Source organism: Rana temporaria, chromosome 11, assembly GCF_905171775.1.
Source record: "Rana temporaria chromosome 11, aRanTem1.1, whole genome shotgun sequence".
Taxonomy (NCBI): Eukaryota; Metazoa; Chordata; class Amphibia; order Anura; family Ranidae; genus Rana; species Rana temporaria.
The window spans coordinates 111,439,738-111,452,424 of NC_053499.1; the positions used below are offsets into that span (position 1 = coordinate 111,439,738).

The 12,687-nt window shown below is 38.9% G+C and overlaps 2 protein-coding genes across 4 annotated transcripts in view; one reads left to right on the top strand and one right to left on the bottom strand.

Moving 5' to 3' along the window:
• PC (pyruvate carboxylase) overlaps window positions 1–12,687 on the bottom strand; it is a 671,516-nt gene that overhangs the window by 93,087 nt on the left and 565,742 nt on the right. The gene's annotated exons all lie outside the window — the stretch shown is intronic.
• LOC120917497 (leucine-rich repeat and fibronectin type-III domain-containing protein 4-like) overlaps window positions 1–12,687 on the top strand; it is a 28,788-nt gene that overhangs the window by 8,881 nt on the left and 7,220 nt on the right. The window contains exon 2 of the mRNA XM_040328831.1: window positions 7,697–9,097. Coding sequence (XP_040184765.1) covers window positions 7,716–9,097 — 1,382 coding nt within the window. The 5' untranslated portion in view covers window positions 7,697–7,715. The remainder of the gene's footprint in view (window positions 1–7,696; window positions 9,098–12,687) is intronic.

Sequence of the window (12,687 nt, forward strand, 5' to 3'; positions counted from 1 at the left end):
CGATTCACACAGTGCCTCCGTGTGACGCCGATCTCCGTTCCCTGCGACGTTACGACGCACGGGGACGGAGAACGGCGCCAAATTCAAAAAAGTAAACAAACACCTTACATACAGTATACTGTAATCTTATAGATTACAGTACTGTATGTAAAAAAAACACACCCCCCCTGTCCCTAGTGGTCTGTCCTGTGTCATGCATGTCATTTTATATAATAAAAACGTTTCTTTCTCCCTGCAAACTGTAGATTGTCCATAGCAACCAAAAGTGTCCCTTTATGTCAAAAATAGTTTTAGATCAGCTAAAAAACAGCGATAATAAATTATAATCACTTGCAGAATTGTGCGATAGCGATTTGTGGGGAAATTCGTCATAAAAAAAAAAAAATAATGACAGCAACAATTCTGCAACTGAGCAAATTTCAGTGATTTTGATTTGATTACATTATTGAATAATTTTTATTATAATTATATTATTATTTGTTATAATTATTTATAATTATTTATTATATTATAATTTATAATTTTGTTTTTAAAAAAATGTCATACCCGGGATGCCTATTAGAAGCTTGTTTGGTCAGATTTAAGTGAGTTATTTCTAAAAATTACAGACCTACAATATAAAACGCCAAATTTCCTTGCAAATAATGGTACCGCTTTTAGCATGTTTTTTCTGACAGAATCATACCGCCAGGGAGGTTAAGTACACCTGTACCAAGAATATGGACATCAAAATATTTGCATATTCTTAGTAGCAAGTAAGGGAGCTTTAAAACAAGCCATTCCTTTTGTCTCGTTAGCTGCCTGTACCATGAAGTCACTAAATCTCAAACATCACAACCAAGTCAGATTCAGTCTTCTTCTAACAGCACATGCCCAGTGTTTACATTATAGAAAGTAAAAGGGAAAAAGCAAAAAGATTTTGGAGCTTCTGTTGTGAATTTTAAGATACATTTCTCCACTATTCCTACAGCTACAGAGGTAAATGAGGGCTTGTTTTAACATATTTTACTGCTTGTTAAGAATATGTTAATACATGAGTGTGCATAGTCTGGGCACAAGTTCACTTTCTCTTAGTTTTTTTTGCTAAAAGATGGAATTCGATTGAACTTACATAGCTACAGGGCTTTTTTTCAGGGGAAACTTGGGGGAACTCGGTTCCACCACCTTTGGCTCAGACCCTTTTGTGCCTGCTCACCACAATCACTTGTAAACACAGAAGTTTGGTTTCTGTGTTTACAAGTGACGGCTTTGTAACCCCCTGAACTCTGCACTCTGTATGTAATGCAATTCTGGTATTTAATGCCCCTTTAAGACCCTTCTACTGTTTGTGAAATCTGAACGGGTCGTAGTTGAGTTCCTGCACCTATTTTCGGAGAAAAAAAGCTCTGCATAGCTATAACTACTAATGTTGATAGTCTGAACTGTCTACTTACCAAGTCACAGCATGCTCGATATTTTTGAGAACAAAGAATGGCTAAATCAAATGAATATAAGCTATACTTGTGTTACATAAACTACAAATGCAGACAAATACTCTATGTTCAGAGAGTTCAAGAATGACTGTTTTTTTGTTGAGCATTGTATTTGGCACTGCATTGTGTCTGTGTACAGATGTAAATACAAAGGTGCTTTCTTAGAAATGCATAACATTACTTTTACATACTGCATTATACAGACCTGCCAAGTACAGAATCTAAAAGAATTTGAGAAAGGAACAGAATGCTGTCCCTCATAAGTCTTAACCTTATGATGCTTTTGTTACTTTGCTTCATTGCCTGTAGCTCCCTAAAAATAAGGCAAATCATTGATTAACAAGGGGTGGGACTACAGATATGGCTTTTCTTCTTTTGTCCCTACAGTTCTTAATTTGTAAACTACACTTACGCTATTCATGCAAAGAAAATGATTACTACAAAGTAATTTTTGTATAATAGATATCAAAGTGTCAACATATACTCTTTCTCCAACCGAAAAAATTTGCAGGTTTCAGGAAAACCTTCTAAAACGTAGTATACCCGCAACTCGGCAAACAGTAAAAATTTGTCTGGTCTGTAAGTTGAATATGTAACAATATATATCAAACACTTACCCCAAAAATCTATTGGATAAATGTACGACAAAGGTACCACAAAGAATGAATTAAATAAGCAAGCTATATACAAAGACGTATGTTATTACTTATTTAACCGATTCCAGCTATACTGTTCTAAAATGGCTCTTCTGGGCGAAATCCCGCATATATACGGCTTCGCCCAGGAGACCCACCAGAGGGCACACGATCGCCGCCAGAGGTGCGCGCATGCCCCCTGCATGGCAGTGAACACGATGCATGTGGCTCACAGGCGCGATTGCCGCAAGGCCACGTGCGAGCAGGAGCATGGGGGTTTGTGTAAACACACAAATCTCTGTGCTGTCTGAGGAGAGGAGGACATATAGGGTCTTTCTACAAAGTAGAAAACACAATATGTCATCTTCTATAGTCAGTCCCCATCCCCCACACTTAGAACACACAATAGGGAACACAGTCAACCCCTTGATCGCCCCTAGTGTTAACCCCTTCCCTGCCAGTGACATTTACATAGTAATCAGTGCATATTTATAGCACTGATTGCTCTGTAAATGTCTATGGTCCCAAAAATGTGTCAAAAGTGTCCGACCTGTCCACCGCAATACCGCATAAAAGGCAGATCACCACCATTACTAGTAAAAAAATAAAAACGCCATATAAATGCCACAAATCTTTCCTATAATTTGTAGGCGCTATAACTTTTGCGCAAACCAATCAATATACGCTTATTGCGATTTTTTTACCAAAAATATGTAAAAGAATACATATCAGCCTAAACTGAGGAAAATAATAATTATTTTTTTCCAAATGGGATATTTACTATAACAAAAAGTAAAATATATTGTGTTTTTCCCCCCCAAAAAAAGTTGTTTATAGCACACAAAATAAAAACCACAGGAGGTAATCAAATACCACTAAAAGAAAGATCTATTTGTGGGGAAAAAAGGACGTTAATTTTGTTTGGGTACAGCACCTCACAACCGCGCAATTTTCAGTTAAAGCGACACAGTGCTGTATCGCAAAAAACGGCCCAGTCATTGGGTTAACCACTTAAGGACCACCGCACAGCGATATATACGTCGACATAATGGCACGGCTGGCACAAGGGCATACATGTACGTCCCCTTTAAGAACCCAGCCGTGGGTCGGGAGCTCCGTGACCGCACCCCCGATCGCTGCCGGTGTCACGCGATCGGGTCACAGGAGCTGAAGAATGGGGAGAGGTGAGTGTAAACAAACCTCCCCCGTTCTTCTCTGTGGCAGTGATCGTCTGTTCCCTGTCATAGGGAACGACGATCAGTGACATCACACGTACAGCCACGCCCCCCTACAGTAAGAAACACACATGTGGTCACACTTAACTCCTACACGCCCCCTAGTGGTTAACCCCATCACTGTCATTGTCATTTTCACAGTAATCAGTGCATTTTTATAGCACTTTTCTCTGTGAAAATACAAAGGTCCCAAAAATGTGTCAAAAGTGTCAGATGTGTCCACCATAATGTTGCAGTCATGAAAAAAACAAAAAAAAAAAAACAAAGGTGATCACCGCCATTACTAGTAAAAAAATAAATAAAAATGCCATAAAACTATCCCCTATTTTGTAAACGCTATAACTTTTGCGCAAACCAATCAATAAACGCTTATTGCGTTTTTTTTTACCAAAAATATGTAGAAGAATATGTATCGGCCTAAACTGAGGAAAAAACATTTTTTTTATATATTTTTTGGGGATATTTATTATAACAAAAAGTAAAAAATATTGCATTATTTTTAAAATTGTCGCTCTATTTTTGTTTATAGCGCAAAAAAAAAACGCAGAGGTGATCAAATACCACCAAAAGAAAGCTCTATTTGTGGAAAAGAAAGCTCTATTTGTGGGAAAAAAATGGACGCCAATTTTGTTTGGGAGCCATGTCGCACGACCAAGCAATTGTCAGTTAAAGCGACGCAGTGCCGAATCGCAAAAAGGGGCCAGGTCCTTAACCGGTTAAAAGACATATTGTCAATAAAACACATTAGATTAGATACTAAGTAGGTGTAATTATCATTTAACGCCCCGGAAATACATACAATTGAAACAGGTGAAAAGTATATCCCCTCTTCAAGGGTTCTTCCCCAACATACAAAGGAAACCTCCGCCACTGTGTATACATCTCCTTTAAAGATGGTGCCATCTTTACCTAGTAACGTGCTGTTTAAATAGTGAAAGTTGTGTAAAAATATTCCTTTGTGAGCAGAAAACACAAAAGAGGATATACTCTCAATATTAAGTATTGTGCTAATGTGTATACATGTGAAAAAGTATAGAAGAACAGAAATAAAAGCCAATATACAAGTTGCACAAGAAAATAAATAGAAAAATTAGAAATAATCACTATTAAATAAAGTGAAATAATTCAATACATTCAAGTGAGAAGGTGTTTAAAACAAAAGTAAATGAAAGGTAGTCCACAGTGAAATGATGGGGATTATTTACTAAAAGGCAAATCCACTTTGCACTGCAAGTGCACTTGGAAGTAAAGCCGCTGTAGATACGAGGGGGACATGCAAAGAAGATAAAAAACAGCACTTTAGCTTGCACATGATTAGATAATAACATCAGCAGAGCTTCCCCTCATTTCAGGTCTTCCCCTTAGATTTACAGCGACTGCACTTCCAAGTGCAATTGCAGTGCAAAGTGGATTTGTCTTTCGTAAATAACCCCCATTATTTGGACACTTGTTCACCTGAATGTATTGAATCATTTCACTTCTTTATGTAATATTGAATTGTTTTTATTCTTGACTGAACTGAGATCTAGAGAATGTTGAGACCAAGTAAACATTTCAAACTGGTTGTGTTGCTCAAATCATTATTTAACCGCTTCAGCCCCGAAAGGCTGACAATTGCTACGTGCAACGTTGTACCCAACAAAATTTATGACTTTGTTTCCGCACAAATAGATCTTCCTTTTGGTGGTATTTGATCACCTGCGGTTTTTATTTGTTGTGCTATAAAACACAATATTTTGTACTTTTTGCTATAATAAATATCCAAAAGCACAATTAAAAAAAAAAAAAATGTCATCAGTTTAGGCCGATATGTATTCTTTTACATATTTTTGGTAAAAAAAATTTGCAATAAGCGTATATTGATTGGTTTGCGCAAAAGTTATAGTGTCTACAAAATAGTGGATAGATTTATGACATTAATATTATAATTTATTTTACTAGTAATCAGGACTGAGACATTGCGGCGGACAAATCAGACACTTTTGACACTTTTTTGGGCCCATTTACATCTATACAGCGATCAGTGCTATTAATAGCCACTGATTACTGTATACATGTCAGTGGCAGGGAAGGGGTTGGCACTAGGGGGCAATTAAGAGGTTAAACTTGTTCCCTATGTGTGTTCTAACTGTGGGGGGAATGTGGCTGTCTAGAGGACTTGGTACGAACACACTGCCGACTAGGAACGTCCCCATCCCACAAGAGCTGAAGTTTTGGCCGCGCTTTGACCCATGTGTCTAGCCATTACAATGTGGTCCATGTCAAAGTTACACAAATCCCTATGCATGCCCTTGCTTTCTGCTTTAACACACCAACTTCAGAGACAACATGTTTACTTGCTGGCCAATATATCCCGCTGACTTTTAAATGCCATTATAACAAGATAGTCAATGTTCTTCACTTTACCTGTCATAAGGTTTTGGCTGTTCAGTGTATAAAACAATGTATAAAGAATAAGGAACATATTTACTGTCCCTTACATTTTAGGGTCCTTTACAAAAATGTCTTCTTAAATGTGTGGTCAGCGTAGTGCCCCCATTACATTGTTGGTCAGCAGCATAGTGCAACTTTAGATTGCACTTTAGTGGTAAAGTGATCACTCAAATTACTGGTGAGCATTGTGTTCCCTAACAATGGTGGTCAGTAGGAGAGGGACCCCCTTTACATTTAATGGTTAGTGGGGAAAAATGCCTGTTTTACTGACGGCTATGAAGTGTGAGTGGTGACTAACATGGACAGGCTTAACTGTTCTCACACCACTATCTTTTCTGAGTGAAGTTGGTGCAAAAAATATGCTGGCACCGTCAGGCAATAAAACAATCGATCACTGTTCAAGGAACCTCTAGCAACCTTCCTCAGAACCCTGGTTGGCCAAGGCTGGTATAGAATCATAGTCATTGTCCTCAGAGCATGAATGGAGCCCTATGAAGATCCTATTTTCATACTGACTATAGTAAAAGTAATCTTTTTTTAGGCAATGTGAGGGTGAAAAAAGCCTATGCCTACCTTCTTCATACCCCTGAAGTTGAGCTACTGAATATTTTGATTTCACACTGAAATCAATAGATTTGAAACTACAGATAAGGTCTAGCCTCGTAATGGTGCTTCCTATACAGCAACTTTTACTTAAAGCGGTTGTAAATCGTTGAATAATTAAAAAAACAAAAAATAAAAGAAAAAACGGTAAGACAATGGCATAATGTGCTAGTACGCATTGCATACTAGCACATTATGAAATACTTACCTTAGAACAAAGCCCTTACAACGGTGCCCCCACACTGCTGTGATGGCTGATATCTTCCTCCAGTGTTTCCTCTGTGTTCGTGGGCTCAGATGCTGTGAGTGGTTGGAGCTGCGATGACGTCACTCGCAGACACTCACAGGCACTGTAAAATGGACCTACAGAGTGCATTCGCCGAAAATGCCTTCGGCTGCATGCAGTCTGAATATCTCCTAAATGGTGCAAGTTTAGGAGATATTCACAGTACCTACAGATAAGCCCTATTATAGGCTTACATGTAGGTACAAGTGGTAGTACAGAGTTTATATTATGTTTGTTTACATACATAGGCATATTTCTAAATTATACAAATATTTTGCAACAAGAACACCTAAATAACTTTAGTTTAAAATAAATAAATAGGCAAAATATAAAGGCAAAGTAAATGTGTACACACATTGGACACATGTAGAAATAATCCAAAATCACTTGGAGGTTCCTGTTCCTTTAAAGCAGGTTAAACCACATTGTGCTTTTTCGGTATCATTTGTCCCTTTCTATGCTGTAAAATACCTGGTTGATCGTGCCTGTTCCTGTGCCCCCCTAGGTGTGCCAACTGTGGTAATTATGGCTGCCGATCCATTATTCTGTCTCTCCCTTTCCCCTTCCCTCCCTGCCCGTCACTTCCTAGTGTATGAGCAGATCTCCAAACCCTCCTCTCCTGTCGATATTCCATGTGGCAGTAAAGTTAGTGATCACAATTACTGCCAGCCCCTCTGTTATAACAAGATATACTTACACAGTGTATGCATTTCTTTTTATTCTGCAGCTAAATACCTTATTTCACATTGCCGATGTGCGGTCACATGATCGCCCCCGGCTGACATCAGAGGGCAATCTCATCCACAGGCCAAAGTTAAATGCTGCCTGTCTTATGATGAATACTGTATTTGTGTTTCCAAAGTATGTATTCAGTCATTTTTAACTTATAAAGCAGTGAAAAATTGCAAATAATGTACATGCTAAAAATGGCAATATTATGATTTCCAAAACTAATACCTTTATTAACATACAAGTGATTAAGCAAACACATAGAGCATACACATTTAACAACATCCTATTATTTCTTCACAGGGTTACTACTTCATCTACCATGGAAAGGTTGGTCTGGGGTGTTCTGCTGGTAGGAAGCCTTGTGACCATTGTCCATTCTTGTCCCTTTCATTGTACCTGCCAAAACCTTTCGGAGTCACTCAGCACACTGTGTGCGAACAAGGGGCTGCTTTATGTCCCACCTAACATAGACCGCAGGACTGTGGAACTACGGTTGGCTGACAACTTTATCCGAGTGGTAGCACAAGAAGACTTTCTCAACATGACAGGTTTGGTGGACCTTACTCTATCAAGAAATATCATAGATATCATTCAACCTTATGCCTTTGGTGATCTTGAGGGCCTTAGGTCTTTGCACTTGGATGGAAACCGTTTAACATCCATTCATGAGGAAGCTTTACGAGGAATGCTGAATCTCCAGCATCTTATTATCAACAATAACCAGCTTATAACAATTCCAGTGGCTACTTTTGATGATTTCAGCCTTACTTTAGAGGACCTGGACTTGTCATATAATAATTTGATTAGTGCCCCATGGGAAGCTATCCAGAACATGGTTAGTTTGCATACTCTCAATCTTGACCATAATCTCATAGACTATGTAATGGAAGGGACGTTCTCTGAACTATACAAACTTTCCAGACTGGACATGACATCTAATAGGCTACACACACTACCTCCAGACCCTTTTTTTGTTCGTTCCCAAACTGGAGTAGTTAGCCCTACCCCTTACACATCCACAATAGTGCTTAATTTTGGTGGTAACCCATTTCACTGCAACTGTGAACTCCTATGGTTACGGCGGCTGGTGAGAGAGGATGATATGGAAACATGTGCTTCCCCTCCACAATTAGTAGGACGTTATTTCTGGTCTATACCAGAAGAAGAGTTCACTTGTGAGCCCCCTCTTATCACTCGTCATACACATCAACTCTGGGTACTTGAAGGACAACGAGCAACACTAAAATGCAGGGCAATTGGAGACCCAGAGCCTGTTATACATTGGGTATCTCCAGATGACAAGATAATGCCAAACTCTTCTAGGACTGCTTCTTACCGAAATGGAACCTTGGATATACTGGTCACCACAATCAGGGATGATGGAGCCTATACCTGTATAGCAATTAATGCTGCTGGAGAATCAACTGCCCAAGCTGACCTCAAAATGATTCCTTTGCCTCATCGCAACAATGGAACAGTTAGTGTACTGAGACAGGACCCAGGGTCATCTGACATTACTACTTCATCCAAGACAACAGCCAATGCCACAGAAGAAAGAAAGCCAACAGAAAATGCAGTAGTGGTATCTGATGTAACTTCTTCCTCTGCATTGGTACGGTGGTACATGAACAGATCAGCCTATGTAGTATGGATGTACCAGATCCAGTACAATTGCACAGCGGATGAGACATTGGTGTACAGGTAAGATGAATAAAAGAAAAACCTTTATAATATAAATTGTATTATTTACTACTGATGAAAACTACCTTTAAAGGCAAGTTTTCTCAATTAATTAGGAATACACACAAATTTAGTAATTTTGCTTTTGGTGGAGGGTGAAAGTGGAATGTTGTAGATAAAAGTAAAGTATATTAACCTTTGCAGAGCACACATAAAATTCCTTTTACAATGTCTGCTATTTTTGCTTATGACATTCAGGTGCTTCTCCAAATTGGATTAAAAAAAAACACCCTGATAAGTAGGAAATGTGGCTGCTGTGCAAATGTTATCAATGGGTCTGTCTGCTTATGTCTGCTCTGAGTTTGGTGGGAGGGGCTGGAAGAATCATGTAAATGTCACAACACCCTGCCACAAGTCTTCTTTCATAAATGTTTTATGACAGAACCCACTCCCAACATCCCTTTAGACATGTATAAACCCCCCCCCCCCCCCCCGCTGGCCCTTAGGTGCTAAAGACTGTAGCTGTTTAATCTGCAAGAAATCCAAAAACAAACTGCATCTCTGTACAAGGTAATAAATTGATTGCCGAATTGATGAAAAGTCCAGTAATTCGGACACATTGTTAAAACAAGCTTAAATCTTTGGATCAATAAAGGTACAAAGGTTACTTCTAGCAACATATCCTTTGTTAAAAGGCTAATGGAGAATCTGCAGATGAGCCGCACATGGAAAAAAACGATACAATAGCTCAGCAACACTCGCATGCTCAACCATAAGTGCTCCGTGTTTAGTGAATGTTGCTTAAACTTACGCTCTGTGATACTCTAGAAAGCTACACAGATTGTGTGTATTGTCAAATTGTGTGTTTATGTCAAACTATTTTTACTTAAGTAGAAATATTGGAGAACAATAGAGCAAGTATATGTGACTTGCAGACATGGATGTTTCTAGCGATTCTTACAGAAAAGATTGTTCATACACTGTTGCATAATAAGTATGCATCAACTGCAATGGAGCAGTGACCTGTGCCTGCAAGTGTCAAATGGTTCATAGTGGGCATCTTGACTGAAACACTGGCAGCTGTATACACAGTACAAAAGGTTAAGCATTCAGTTGAACATGCAAGTCATTGGCAAATTGGTAGTGACAGGTTTAATGATTTTTGGGTTCTACAAGCTTATTAGGTGAAGGGGCAGTGTTAGCTCAAAACTGGAAGCACATTCTGGTGATATACGCTAAAAGGCCCCTAGCTGAAGTAAGAAGCTGCTTCTTCCACAAATTGTTTCATAGCTATGTGAAATGAATACAAAAAATATATTCCCTAAAGAACACACTGCATAATAATGCCTTTGCTATTTACATGTCACTCCACTGACAATATTCTTATACATCCATTACAACTGATCTGTGCATTGTGAAAATAGTGTTTCATTCTACAGATTTCCATAGCCATGTATTTTACAACATCTCTCTCAGGATGTAAAGCATCAAAAATCACCAAGGCTTAATGTAAAACTCCACTCTTGGTAAAAAATTATATCTACAATTGCAAAAAAAAAGTAAAAGCCATTCTGCACCAATGTATTTAAAATGACCTAATTCAGCCTGATTTTCCAAAATATTTCAAATGCTTCTTCCTTGTGACTATAGGAGGAAAGGTTATTTTGGGGGGCATTTGAGACAGTGTTCAGAATGCCACTTCCTACTCAGGGGAATGCCTCACTTGCTTTCTATCAGTTTATTAGCTCCAGGGTGGATAATCTCACTATAACAGGCAGACCTTCCCACTTAGTTTTTTTCCATGCATTCTTTATTTAGAAAATGGTTTTACAAAAAATGTAGAGTTCAATAAAGAAGACAAGAATCAATTTGCCAAGAATTCTCTAATGACACATTTACATAGTTACATAAAACATATCTGTAAAGCGTGAATAAAGGTGGCTTAAGGCAGGGCTGGCACCATCCATGGGCCCCAATGGTGGACCCTTAGGTGCAGTTGACAGGCTGATATTTCAGGCTAGTCACAGAAATGCTTTTCTATAAAATATTTGTGCCTCAACTAAGGAGGACAGGGTAAAAAAAAAAAAGTCAACATTGGTGAGGCTTCTTGGGTCAAGCCCAATTGGACCATGCTGAAGTTTTAAAAAAATATCTGAACATACCATAGTCCATGTTAAATATTTAGAAATGCGAAGAGAGCGGAGAAAAAGCTTACTGGGGGCCCTTATACCTCGGGGGTAAGCAGGTGTTGGTTGAGGAAATGTCTCTGTGGGATGTTCAACCCATCTAGGGCAGGTTTGGCAGATATTTTATACTCTTCTGAATAAAAGAAGTCCAACCAATAGAAGCATGAATTTTGTGGATGTCCCTTCAAGAGAGCGGGTTAGGTTTTCCATGTGATAGATATCTTTAATGTGGAGGAGCCACTGTCAAATCATGGGCAGTGAGGACGATTTCCACAAAGCTGGCATGCAAGAGCAAGTGGCCTTGACCAAATGAATAATAACGGATTTTTTTTATGCCTTGAAAGGAAAATCATTATGGCGTAAAAGAAAAAAATCCTGCGTCTTTAGGTTAATGGTAGTTGGTGAACTCTTGGGTTAGGGAACGCACTTGAGTCCAAAAATTATGCAGGTGGGAACACAACCAGAATACATGTATCGGATCTACCTCTCGTGTAACACACCGCCAGCAGGTATCCGGAATGGTCAGGTAGATAACATGTAAGAGCCTACATTACGGTACAATCTAGAGAGCAGTTTGTACTCAGCTTCCTAGTATCTATTACAGATGGAGGAGTGTAATGAAAGGGAAAGAATTTTGTTCTATACGGAAGTCAGATTCCCACTAGTCCAGAAACTTGAATGTGTTCTGTGATATTTCAGAGAAAAAAAAGTTTGTAGGAAAATGAAAGGGCATGGGAAAGAGACTCTGACACTCGGCATTCCGGTTCAAACATTGTGAGGGGGCTCCCAAACAATGAGAAAATTTGTGAGTTTGAGGATTTTTAGAGGTACCAATGAGGAAAAAGAGGGGTTTAACATTTGAGGGCTCAAGAACCAAGTGGAGTTGCAAAGAAAGTGGAGCATGAGACACATATCCTGTGAGCATAATATACTAAATGTGTTATCTTGATTACCTGAAGTGAAGTCAGGATGCTCCAATATTGGCAATACAAGAGAAGGGGGAAGGGGTTATTTTAAACTTTACAGTATCTCCACATGGGTGCAAGAGTAGGATGGGACCGCAGTTCTGTCTGTGCAATAGTCAAGCAACGTAAAAGCCCAGAGAATAGAGTCAGCGAGAGGGACTGCTCCATGGAGACCCATTGTTTAATCTTAGCATGAGATGGGTGGCTCTATAATAAAGTGTGATGTCAGGTAATGCCATCCCACCAAGAGCTTTTTATTTTGGTAGGTTTGGACGCCCAAAGTGAGTAATGATTTTAAAGATTTGAAGAAATTTGTGGGGACATGTGCAGAGATCACCTGAAATATAAGAATCTCTGAAAAAGAGAATCCAAAGAAGGATATTTTGTTTCGCAAGGTTACACCTGCTCATCCATGAGAAGCAGTGTAAGGCCCAGAACACCAAATCAAATTTAAACAAGG